The sequence below is a fragment of the Haliotis rubra genome, unplaced genomic scaffold (assembly GCF_003918875.1).
Source record: "Haliotis rubra isolate DU_JTF1 unplaced genomic scaffold, ASM391887v1 Scf291, whole genome shotgun sequence".
In the NCBI taxonomy this organism is placed as follows: Eukaryota; Metazoa; Mollusca; class Gastropoda; order Lepetellida; family Haliotidae; genus Haliotis; species Haliotis rubra.
Genome location: NW_025766959.1, coordinates 73,500 through 87,388, shown reverse-complemented (window position 1 = coordinate 87,388; position 13,889 = coordinate 73,500). Strand labels below are relative to the sequence as shown.

The following is a 13,889-nucleotide window of genomic DNA, read 5'->3' as shown; positions in this document are numbered from 1 at the left end:
TGATAGGTTATCCCATCATCTAATGTGTAGGTGAATGTGGTCAGAATGTCAGTGAAACGTTCATGGTCTTTCCAAACTGATACCCATCCCGTTACATTATTGTTGTAAATTCAAGACAATGGATTGCCATCGATGTTCCTGATGTTGATCAATGGATTTTCTGGTCCAGACCCGATTATCTACAGACCACCCTCATATACCTGGGATATTGCTGAGGGCGACAACAAATAAAACATAATAAATCTTATGTGACAGATCCATGTCATGGATCATGGATCGCCTGATACTCGAACCTCTTTATTTCATGAGGCAGTACAGTGTATGTATATTGCAAAATTCTTTGATTCAAAACATTTTTATTGACCAAAATACTGTGAATGAATCACACAGTACAATACCATGGACCAAGAGGAGAGCAGTTACACGTGGCAGTTCGTGGAATAAAAGTCGTGATGTTATATAAAGGCACAGTAGGCACCACGAGGAATACTGTACACTTACACACTACGGCACAGGAATGCAATTTCATTTAAAGTACAAACTGCTTCAAACTTCCTTTGATTGTCATACCATCTAAAGTGTTTCAGAAAAATCATGGTGCGGTCCTGAACCAGTTAGGTTTCATTTTCTTATAAAGTTAAACTCTTCCTCGATGTATAGTAAGTTCAAAGTATACAAGAAACGTACATGTGTTACTTATGTAAATCACATGTCAAATCATTAAACCTTGAATCCTCGATAACCAGGACTGTACTGCCCCTAGTAAAACAACGTGTATTAACAAATGTCCAGATTACTAAGCATGGACTGTTGGCAATGTCCTTGTCTTACTGGCCTCCAGGGTTTCGGTCTACAAAGGTTCAGAATGCCGAGATGCCACTGTAATACGAATCCCACTTCCTCACAGGATGAACGATGAATGAAAGTTGACACCTGGTATCTTCACTGGTTGCATTGAGTGATACACAGAGGATGTTGTGAACGCGTGACGCTGGACCGAAGCAAGTTTTGGGAAACGTAACACCAGTTTTCTTAGATCATTCTTACTCAGTACACTTCCATAAGTCCATGAAAGCCCTTATCAAATACTAGTAATGTTCACTGGTTGAGTGTATTCTCCTTGATGTGGTTGAAGTTGTGTAAAATCTCAATATATTGTAATATTTACACTACATATTGTTCGTATACATCAATCGGGCACGTCTTGGATTGGTCATTAAAGAACATTATACTAGAATTCTACATTTTTACACAAAATGAGAATAAGACAATTCATACTTGCGTTCTAGAACCCTTCAGGTAATATTGTTCTTTCAGGAAAGTAAACGTGAAGGCTGGAACAACCCTTTGGGGCCTAGAGGAAAGACGATAAGACATACAGATAGGAAGTTATTGCACATTTCGAACAGAGACAAAAATACAATGAAATATTCGTGTGAAGATATCGGAAAATAGTCTCTGTTGCAGTCTCTGACAATAGAAAGTGTACAGTACAAATGAACATACATTACTTACAGATTTACCTATTTTGTTATGTCATCCTTGTTAAGTTCTCGACTTTCACCAACCTGTTTTGCTCATATCTAATGATGTGTTGGAGCCAGTTACTATCGTTGTTACGTTTATCAGACACAAACAAAACCAGCCCGTTCGATAGTATGCCATGCAAATGTAGAATCGATTGTTGTAATTCCATTGGTACAGGGTAATTCAGATTTGTACAGGAACCTTTGCCCGATATGCTGGATAATACCAGCTAAATCTGAAGCAACTAACAGTCACATTGGTAGAAAAGTCTTTCAGTCAGTTTCATGAGCGTAATGACATGATGATGTATGATGTCCAATAGCCGATGTTGAATATGATGAATGATACTGGAAAAAGGAATCTTGAAATCTTCTCTAATCTCCTGCCGTAATCTTGCCGACACATGAATGGTAACCTGACTCTGTCCCTAGACGTGGGGGATTCATCGGAGGATTCCTTGTCAGCATCCGTTTTAATGACACTGACGCCATTTTCTTTCACATCTGAGGATCTTGTTCTGCTAGATATTGTACTCACTTTCGGCTCAGTCTGAAACAAACATTAGAATACTTCCATCTCAATATACGTGTGCTCGGGGTTTTCGCTACAATATCTGAACAATTATCTTAAATCAACACATGTTTCATTTGGGATTACACTTCTACAGATTTCTAGTTTTTTTATTGGGTTGAGTCTCATCCGTGATTCGAACCCACACCCTCAGAGTCAGGAACCTAATCGCCAGCACACAAATTCAACCGCCTAACCCGTTCAGCCACCGCGACTTCCACCAATGGAAGGCGGACAACTGGTAGTCTAGACCACGGACTTTGTGTACCACTCTGATGAGTGTGGCATTGTGTATTCATATTTTAAATCAGATATTTTTTTCAGAATATTCAGCATGCCCAGCGAATAATTATTTGGTTATTTATATTCAAAAGTATGTGTTAAAAATCATGCTGTTAAAAACAAACTGATATCTCATTAGATGACATTGTATCTTGTTATTGGGGTACTAAGATTTATCAATGTCACAAATAATCAATACAGTTTTAATCACAACCCTCTAATCCGTTGTTGTTGGCACGCGATTCACATTTGATTAATTCTGCCGTCATCATTGTAATACAAAAACTTTTCATGAATGGCTAAATCGAACGTCTTGTCGTGCAATCAAGGTGAGAAGAAAATCAATTTCTCTCAGTAGATATAAACCAAAGCCCAGTTCACAGGAATTGACGCTTTGCAGACATATCTCTCCCATCGGTAGGTCAGCCTTCACCTGTGTTAGATATAGTTGATTTCTTGCTATGGCTATAGACCAATTGTCCAAATCTCTGTAGTGATCATCAATCGAAATGTTCTTTGAGTGACATATTTAGAAGTTGGAGAATCAGATAAGGAGAAGCTTTATGGATATACGATTTCTTTATTTAGGTGATGTGACGTTTCGATACAGATTCTTGTATCGTTGTCTTGCTTAACGATACACGAATCTCTATCGAAACGTCGGATGGCTTGAATAAAGAGGTTGGTTAGACATGAAGTTTCACCTTACAATCAATATGGCAAGTTCATGACTGAAAATTCCAGTGTATTTCATAAAAACTGTACCACCAGTACATCTGTCATCTCCCACAGTTAAATGCGTATTTGCAAGTCATGGATCATAACCTTTTAATAATGTCAACAAAGTGCGAATAGGTAATCCATAACTCGTAGATTTATTCCTTCACAATATTTAACCTGACGGGGCGCGCGTATAATAGCATATGTCCTGTATATAGATTACTTATAAGGATTCGGATAAGTTGCCATCAGATATTACTTGTACGGCAGACATTACACAAGAAAAGCAAGATTTATGGATGTCAACTTCGTTATTGTGAATAACACGACGTTTTGGAGTGTATGCTTGTTTCACCACACGATGAAGGGACGCAAGCATACACTCCAAAACGTCGTGTAATTCACAATAACGAAGTTGACATCCATAAATCTTGCTTTTATTATGTATCCCACTTCTAAATGCCCTTCAAAGATTAGACATTACACAGTCCGTGAACACGTTATCAGCCCAATATTTGAGGTACGCCATTGGTGACGAGGGTTTGAACGTGCTCCACTTCGGTGACTATGGTGCTGACAAACCAAGATTAAAAAATGGGATTCGAACCACGACCGTAGGAATATGAGGACCCAATTGAATATAGAATACAACACATATCAGACAGTACAAGCAGTGCAGTATTGTGCAGGTGTAGGACAGACGGGCCTTGTCGCAAACACTTTATGTCTTCACTGTTGAAATTATTAATATATATTGAAGGGGAACACTTTTCATAATAATTTGCTTGACACGTCGCATCAGTTGCAATAAAGACGTCTATCCATAAAAAGTGTTCCTCTTCATCATAGCAGCTTCTAAATGCCACTTAAAAATATATATTTATATATTATTATCAATATTATTATGATATGTGTATTAGGTTTCACGCCTATTTCCTTTACGGTCTTATTCCTGATTAACGTTTTAGTTTCAACTTAGGAATCAACACGCAACAACAATAATCACGAAGGGATTGTACGATGGAAAACATTTACGTACTGATTTATGGCTTTGCAAGAGTATCATGGCTTTCTTGTATCTCCGTGTGAGGACGGCTGCCACTGCGTACTCCATGTATGACGCGAACACAAATATGAGGCACGTGGACATCCATACGTCGATGGACTTGACGTATGGAACTTTAGGGAGCTGTGAGAGGGCCCCGGAACTCTGCGTAGTGATCGTAAGTACAGTGAGTAGGCCGACAGAGATGCGCGCCGGAACTGCTTCATGGTCGATCCAAAACGAGGCCCACGATAACATGACGATAAGCATCGTAGGTATATACGTTTGGATCATATAAAAGCCGATCTCCCTCCTCAAAGTAAGTTCTGCGTAGATGCAAGGGAACGCACCTGAAACATTATTTATATGAAATGAGTGAGTGAGTGAGTGAGTTTTACACCGCCTTTAGCTATATTTTAGTAATGTCACGTAGGACTATCTATATATGATATGGTAGCTGAAATAATTAATACTACTACGACGACGACAACGACGACGACTACTACTACAAGTTTCGCGAAAAGGTGAACATATCCTGTCCCACTTCAAAACAATTTCTAGTCATTTAATTTTTAGCGCATTTGAAGGAAATTAAAAAATATGATAAATTGTAGATTTAAATTCTGAATGTCAGTTTTTACTGTTTTCTGTGATGGTTTACTGAAGTTTTATTGATCTTCGTCATCACGTTTATTCTATATTCGTTTCTATAGGAAAATATCTGTTGTTCTAGCCGCGAATAGCGAATATTGCTGATGCGGCATAAAACAACATTAATTCACTGACTCACTCACTCACTCCTGTCCCACTAGTGGCACTCGTCACAAACACATACAGAGGCAAGGCGGTTTCACTTCAAGAATCACAGGAACATAATGGTCGTCATGGGGAATTGCATGATCAGGCGCGTATCAAGCCAATTTTTTCGTGTAAGCCAGAGAGGTTACAAAGCTTTGTATTTAAATAGTATTGAGGGCTTGCCCAACTTTCATGGTGATCTTTAGCAAAAATAAGCCCGTGCTTTTTATATAATGGCAGCTACGCCCCTGATGATGTTTAATGTTGTCACTGAAGATTCAGATTTGGAATCATGTAGGTTCCTTTGATACCTTTTGAAAATTGTTGGGGCAGTGGTGTAGCCTACGTGTTAAACAGTTCGAGGTCACGCCGAAGGCCTAGGTTCGATTCCCCAAATGTGCTCAGCCCATTTAAAGCCCATTAAAAGCCGTTATATTGCTAGAATATTGCTAACAGCGGCGTAGAAATAAGCTCACTCACTCACACACTCATTGATGTTGTAACTAAAGCATGTCCCCAATACCTGTAGCGTATCCCGTGCTGCAGGAAGTGGTGTTGACCCCGACAACTTGGAAGTCTGGGAGATAGGCTTCCGGAAGTACGTCAACCGTCGCACGTGACGTGGACCACTCGAGCTGCAAATCCTCCAGCGTGTGTCCGTCTGAGGGTAGTGAAAACAAACTCGTTTACACGTTCGAAATATATACCCGCTTCACTTATGTTATTTATATGCAACGGCTATTATAGAGTCGAAATTATATACCCGCATCACTTACGCTATTTTTCATTCAGCCGCCAATATAGAGAAAGACGCTTACGTCTGATAATAAAAAAACCCACATCTGATTGATTTTATTGTCTTCATGAGACGCACCTTTGGTGCGTCATGCTTTTGATGTATTTTGTTCGTCTACTTCAACGGACAACAGCGACACAATACAACCACAGAACATGAAGATCAGCGTATGTAAGAGGCAAGAAGTGATAAGGTGAATATCGATTCACAGTTATGACTGGATGCGACGAGTTTATCTTTAACCGGCGTTCTAATGGTTTACCAATATTGTCTTAACTCTTTCGGATTTATGAAAAATAGTTTCAGGGGATCAATTCTGCCTGGTTTGTGTGAGGACTGTTAGTTAATGTTATGGACATTTTGTATAACATGCAAACTATCATGATACTATACAATCAATGATATTTGAAAATATCTACTTCAAGTATATGGAAATGGTATTATACAGTTTCTTTTTAACTTAAACACGGTTTAGATTCCGCGTTAAAACAGGTACATAGCAACCAGATAGCATGTCGATGACGTAAACCCGGAACATTTGCTGCGTGTGGTGTAAAATAACGATAGACAAACAAACACTGTAACTAACACATCTATTACAAATCTGAATTATTTCGAGAGGAAGTCATTTCATTATTATAATCGGTTTATAATCATTTTTTATATTCCCCACATGGACACAAGGTGTGAAACCCATTTCTGGTGTTCCCCGCCGTGATGTTGCCGGAATATAAGCGGCGTAAAACTAAAGTCACTTACTCACTTAGAGATAAGGCCCTTCAAGTGGAGTTACCGTGAAGGCATTTTCAATCAAACAGCTACGCGCAAGTGCAGGTTACGTTAGCTCCACACTGCCAGCACACTGAGATACGATGTCGCACTTGACTCAGACACATAATACCAACTCCGACCCGACAAGTCCTGGCTTTGCCCCTTATGCAATTCGCCTAACAAGTACAATCGTGTAACGTGTTTTGGTATGACGTGACTAGGTAACTGATCGACCGACCTCCCAAGTTCTCAGTGACGGTATGACCTTAAACCTAAAATGCGGGCTAGCTCTCATTATATGAGCAAGTTTGGTCTTTTGCGCATCGAACATAGCTTCAGTTATATCTCTAAGTATTAATGGGACTGGTAAACATTAAGTGAGATAGGCCAGACACCCTCACCACAAATCTTTTGAAAAAATGAACACGGGTATGACGTCCTCACACCATGCCCAATATATGCTGAACACTTGAACCAACGCTAGAGTATCCTGGCACGTCGGGGGTATGCAACTCTGCACAGAGCCCGACGCTGATTACATCATATACAGCAATTGGAGGCTTGAAACTCTAGATCACAACTTACAGGATCACAACTTACAACTTTCAATCTGTATCTTACACCTCTGCACGTCAAGAGGGAAGTTTTCCAGAGCCATTAAACATCGAAGTCGGAGGGTGAGCCTGCAAGTACAACCATACAAACATGACGAGGAACCGTCGCCTGTACACAACACTGGGTGGTGTCTGGGCTGGGCATGTGACATATCTGTGATACAGTTGTCTTCTTTACTGACCATAAAAGCAACTAACGACACAAACATTCGGTAATATTACGTATAGAACTGATTTCACTTCAACATCAGTTGGTGTCTATGAAGGTTTCCCAAAACTAGAGGAACCTTCGTTACCGAACAACCTCTCAGTGGAGTATTGCCCGCTAGCTGATGCACAGTAAGTGCAAAGTTGTGGGTGCTGGGTTAATATTGTTCTCTCTCCTGAGGGGCGACTTATGCAATGACGGTCGCAGTAGGGCGCGGTGTAGACGAGGCTTCCCGTGGTTCCTTTAAATGTCCTTCGTTACATGTAACTTAAACGTTGCTAGAAATTGCCTGTTTATAAACAGTAAGATATTAGGGACAAAATCCATTTTTCATATCCATAAGAAGCAGGGGAGCAGGGTTTGTGGAATATAAAAGACAGCTAATTATTAGGGCTGTAACGATGCATCGAACTATCGATGGATTGCAATTGTTGAGTCTCTCTCCGATAGCAATTAATCGAAGGAAGAAAAACTATCGACGCATCAATAGTATGGGTGACTATCGATAGTTTTGTAATTGACTTCCGTTGATAAATGCGCAGCGCAAAATACAGAAAGTACCAGAGCTGGGTTTCAAGTTTTTTGTCGGTTATTAGAGAGGTTGAGCAGTGCTACGTGTACATGCATATGTACACCTACGTGTGGTCAGGGGATTCCCCTAAATACCTGTGTATTACGTCATCACTATTTGCTGACCTGTCACGATACAAGTTCCCGCTGTCGCCTACTTCGAAGGATACACGTAAGTGAAAACTTGTGAGCTTGTTTTAAAAACCATCTGAATAGACTGTTGTATTGTTAAGATAGTGTGTTAAAATAAGTATGAAGGTATCATCCAGTAATAAATTAGTGACCAGTTTCTGTGAAATATAACGCGTTTTTTGCCGTATTCTAGACTCGAGATTTAACCTATCGCTAAAGGAAGGTCATCATTAGAATCGTTGATATTAAATATTTATCATGAGAGTATGTTCCAGACATGTGTCTTCATGAATACTTTCGTATTTCAGTATGGCACACCGCAAAACGCAAGTCAGGTTTTCTGAAAAAGACGATGTCAAATTGCTGAGGGAAGTCTTGGCTGCCAACCCGTTCAAAGACGGCAATAAATGATATTTAACATCAGATTCTAATCATCATATGCATTTACTCTATAGCCTATAGTATGGCTATGAAATTTGAATTAAAACGTAGATCAGTTAAAATCCGCCGCTAATATAACAAAAACCGTCCAAATCTATTTACTTATATTAATATTATTTTTTTCTAAATCTACGCATCGACGCAATACACTTTGAAAAATGCAAAAGAAGCGGTTGTAAAAAGAGTACTGCAAGTTTTCACTAGGACATTTATGATTAAAACTTTACATTAAATTTGAAATAACTAATTAATTCAAGTTAAATTAAATAGGAAATCTTAGAGTAATCATTTTTCGATATTTAAAGTTTAGTTGATCATTACAATATCACACCTCTGATAATAATTATTGTTTTCCAGCTCTGGCAACACTGAGGAATATGATGAAAAGATTGCTCTCTTGGACGAAATAACAGAACTCAAGGAGGAAGAGGATAGGAATCGTGAGGAGGAAAAGTCTAAGAAAATTGCGATTGAGAATAAAGGGAAAGAAATCAGAAAGTGGGCTATGGAGGGTATGAGTAAAGGTTGGTGATTCTTTCCTGAATATAAAATATAAAATCTGAAACATCTGAATTAAGGTGAAATTACGCAAAGAAACAATGGTTTATCGATGTTTTTGTTCTTGTAGGGTCTTAAATATGTATTTGTGTTCTATAACTCCAGATCACTCGGATGAGACAACCCCTACTAAGAGGAGGAGTAGTACCAGCGGACTAGACTACCTCAATACTAAGTGAGAGCAGGAGGCAGAGCTGAGAAGACAAGAACTGGATATGAGGAAGGAGGAACTGAAACTTGAGAGAGAAAGATATGAGGAGGAGAGAGAAGACAGAGAATGGAGCTGGAGAGCAAAGAAAAGACAGCGTTGTTTGAACTCTTACAAAATGTATTAACAAATAATTATTAAGAACAAAATGTACTACACATTCAGGAGAATGAATGTGTAACTTGAACTATACATGTAACAGATTTGCATTGAATAAGTATACAAGACATTGGAATACAGTTATCTTTACAATCAATATTTCACTACCAGGGGCATAGCTAGCGTATTCGCAAAAGGAAATTGCCTACACATAATTGCTGTAACATTGAAATCACTCTGTCTTAATATCTGGTGTCTCCCGCCGTGATATTGCTGGAATATTGCTTAAAGCAGTGTAAAACCATACTCACTCACTCTACATGGAAGCACAGGTCTCAAACAGTTATAATCTAGTTTAGGTGTGTATGTATTCTTGAAGTGATGGTGGATCGAGCTGAAGGAAAGAGCTAGTTTCACTTCCATACAGGCAGGTGTGGCAGTTTGTAATGATAACAGTAACTTTGTAGTATTTACCAACTGGCTGCAAATACAGTTTTTGGTTCTTCTTGAAATCTAGAAATGCAAATAGTGTGAGCAACTTGCCAAAAGTCCACTCAACACAGACTCTGACGGCTGACATCTTCTTGTTGAATAGAGCTTGATTAGCTGTTATCACGCCTCCTCTGTATGGCGCTATTATGGAAGGTGAAATTGGATACGCTGGGTCACCATATACACAAAACACATCATTGTTTCGAAGTGTCATATTCTCTGACATGTCCTTTTCAACCTCGCTTTCTCTCAACATACCAGCATCATGGCGTCGGCCTTCAATGGGGCCATAAAAATGGGCTATCATTCCATTTGGTGTTACTATACTCTGGTACTTCAAACCATGTACACGTTTATGTCCATTGAAAACGAATTTTTGGTTTTGTTGAGGCCGGCATATCGGTCGACAGTACCATCAATAAACCCCCAGCAGTTAGTGAGAGGTGAACCTTGGTTATGAATGGATCGAGACATATCTTCCAGATGATCATGTGATAGCCAAGGTTTGTCCAGATTGTCTAGTAAATGACTGTGCATGTCATAAATGTAATTTAAAACAGTATTAAAAATGTGTGACAATTCTGAAGTCGATCTGCCAAAAAGTGCTTCAAGTCTTCAAGCCGATTTGGATAAGAGAGCTCGAGTCTTCTAAGGAGAATACACAGACCATCAATGCCTGAACAAGTTGTACGATTCGAGCAGTGGAATTGGTCAGGTAGCAGTAGGGTTTCTTTAAGTGTGAATATATCTTCTCTAGTAAATCTGAAGCACTTACGGCACTGATCGTCATTGAGTTCATGTAATTTGATATATCTGTCAGATAAAGTATCATCTTCTTTCAAAGCAGAAAGCAACAAAAGATCATCGTTATCTTCCACGGCAGCCAAGAGATTTATATTTGCCGCCATTACTAACTTAATTCACACGATTGTAAGCGTGTTACAGACTTGTTTAAGTCGGACAATTTGACCAATCAAGAGTCGTTTTACATATACCAGCACATGTACCCGTACACGTAAGATTTACTCACGGTCACTAAAGTTTGGTAGCGTGTACGCGTTCGTGTACGTGTAAAGTACACGTAGGCGTACATGTACACGTAGCGCTGCTCGACCTCCCTATTAAAAGCTGAAACTACTTCAGCTTGTTTTTATTTCATATAAACTATACATTCATTTGGGAAATGACTTCAAAACGAGACAATTCAAGGAGAAAAACAACTTTTGCAATAGTATTGCAATAATGGGTCGCAATAGTCTATCGCCATCACCATAGTATGTTGCAATAGACTATCGCTATCGCAATAGTTGTTTTCCCCTCAATAGTCACCCCTACTAATCATGTTCCTTCACGCGATAGATACGTTTACTCATACTGCTGTACGAGGCTCGTTCAAAAAGTAGTGAGCCTTACTATATTCTGTTTGAATGTTTGAAAAACATCCACATTATTATGAAGGAATCATTAGCAAAGCCATATCCAAAATCATACATATGTGCGTAATGTGATTAACGAGATATTAGTCATCACAACACATTCGGTTATAATCGGTCTTTAAAAATAGCAGAAAATTAAAAAACGATCTGTCATTTGGTACCTCTTGGGTAATTGTATGTTCTCAGATAATAACATATAAAATATGCTCAGTACAGTATTGGATGACTTCCGGTCATAATCGACATTCAAAGATTTGGATTGCTTGATTTATATTTAGACGGGGGCCCCCGTGTAATCTTTCAAAAACATTGTGTCCAGATATTCGAATTCAAGCTGGCACTGTTTACAATATATTGAGAGTTGACACTTGTGTGACCATTCAGTAATTCCTTTGAACCCTTGGCATCATGTATGAATAAGTGAAAACATTAGAATAAGTTATGTCCTTATGATTACGTCATCTGAGAGGGGGTGGGTAGTGTCTCCAAACAAACTCTTTCAGTAAACATGGGTGGGGGTGTGGGTGTGGGGGTGTGGGTGTCACTTTAACAAGCGGTTGTAATTTCAAATTGCTTATTTATGCACTTTAATATCTAAGTTTGATTCTAGCGAATGTCTGCCTATCTCAAACACAAAAATGTTTCTTCTATATTTCCTGAAGTTTGTGATGCATATATTGCAGATTTTGCGTTTTTCGGAGGTACCAAAATAATAAGTCAAATAAAATGGGGACCGTGAGGCTGGATCATAGCAAAACCAATTTGTGTAAGGTTGACAGATAATATGTAGAAAACAAAAACATAAAAACAGCTGCATTTGTATGCATTTTCTATGAGAGGCTGACTACTATTTGAACGCCCCTCGTACTGCTGACGTTAGCGGAAAGGGAGTTCCGCTGTGACATATAACCGGCCACCCGTTAGAGCAGATCTTCCAACCTTCGGCTGGTAATGTTTAACATAACACAGTTCTAGTGTACTGCCAATCTGATCTCTGTCTGATATACACTCCACTTGTCTCGAAATACGGATAAGTCGATAAGTATCAGCACTCTGATAGTCTGATAGTGTACCTGTGACTGTAGAGTATGCTGCCATCAGGAGACAGGCGTATGAGGACGTTGGGCGTCGTTAGGTCGTGACTGCGTTCCTCCTTGGCTTGAGGAAAGAAGAGGTCTGGCACCCACAACTGTGAAAGACGTTTGTGACTGACAACGATGCTGGTGTTGAAACTGTCAAAGGAGAGACGCGGGTCCCTCCACTCTTGGCGCAGAAATAACGTGGTGTAGAAATCCTGAAATAAACATAGAATTGGTCAACATCACGCCCCTTTCGGAATTGAATTTTCAGTTTTATCGCTGGATTTTTTAATAGAAGCGACAAAACCCGTTCCTCATTCATAAGAAATCTCTGCCAAAAGCAGAGTCGATTGTACAATTGTGACTATACCATGAGCAGATATTTGTTTCAGCAGTATTACAGCTGTACGATGTTGTTTGTAAACAAATCGGGACACTCCAGTGATTGTCGCCATTCGATACGATGACAGAGCATGTGTTTATGAATCACTATGAAATAGTGATGATACCGGGTCTTCGCGAAAAGGTGAGCGTATCCTGCCCCACCGGTGGCACCCGTCATAAACATATGCAAAGTCTTGTCAGTTGTTCATCTGAAATAATTCGGGAACGTATGGTACAAGTCAAAATAGGAATTTGCATCGGACATCATTTTTGTCACTGGTGCATGAAAATTGGACAAGGAAGGTATCGAGAAAGGTTGGGTTGGATGGGGTAAGGGGTGAGGACGGGGAGGGGTTAAATATGGAGTAGGTATCAGTGGTACAGGGTACTCTATCATGCAGACAGGCCAGTATGGTTGATAGATCGATTCTCATGGTGTCAATCAATGGATTGTCTGGCCTACATTTGATTATTTAGCTTATAGCTGGAACACTGTGCGGCGTTAAACAACACACAAACAAATGAACGGAACACAAACAATACTATGATATCTATACAATATGTCTGAGTCTTCAACATGAATGCATTATGTAGGAAATGTGTCTCAGAGATGATTGAAAACAAGAGCAGACATGCATGATTACGGTCATAGATGTGCTTGTCACGATATCATATCATTCGTATAATTCATACTCATATATAAATATATTCATAATTATCAAGAGCAATCTTGTATGACAATAATTCATGACAGGTCCGCCGCCACATAGCTGGAAATAAATGTTGCTGAGTGCGGCATTAAACAACATAGAAACTCTACCAAGAAGGTATGTTTTCAATAGTAAAGGTATCGTATGGAATGACTGCAACAATAAAAGGTTCCATTTGAATAAGCATAAATATCTCGATAGTCTCAGTTGTTCAGTACACAGTATATCTATCTATCTATCTATCTATATCTATCTACCTACCTACCTATCTATCTATCTATCTATCTATCTATATCTATCTATCTATCTACCTACCTATCTATCTATCTATCTATCTATCTCTATCTATCTAATCTATCTATCTATCTATCTATCTATCTATCTATCTATATTATACATTCTTTTGTGGATTAATTGCAAACTAAAGCTTCATGAGATTTAAAGGTAAT

General features: G+C 39.1%; 1 protein-coding gene across 1 annotated transcript in view; it reads right to left on the bottom strand.

Moving 5' to 3' along the window:
* Positions 1–345: 345 nt before the first annotated feature.
* The window catches only part of LOC124281998 (glycine receptor subunit alpha-2-like), an 81,273-nt gene continuing 67,729 nt past the window's right edge, over positions 346–13,889 (bottom strand). The window contains exons 8-12 of the mRNA XM_046718003.1: positions 12,341–12,561; positions 7,110–7,192; positions 5,466–5,603; positions 4,139–4,494; positions 346–2,076 (exon numbers count right to left, since the gene is read on the bottom strand). Of these exons, the coding sequence (XP_046573959.1) occupies positions 1,810–2,076; positions 4,139–4,494; positions 5,466–5,603; positions 7,110–7,192; positions 12,341–12,561 (1,065 nt within the window). The 3' untranslated portion in view covers positions 346–1,809. The remainder of the gene's footprint in view (positions 2,077–4,138; positions 4,495–5,465; positions 5,604–7,109; positions 7,193–12,340; positions 12,562–13,889) is intronic.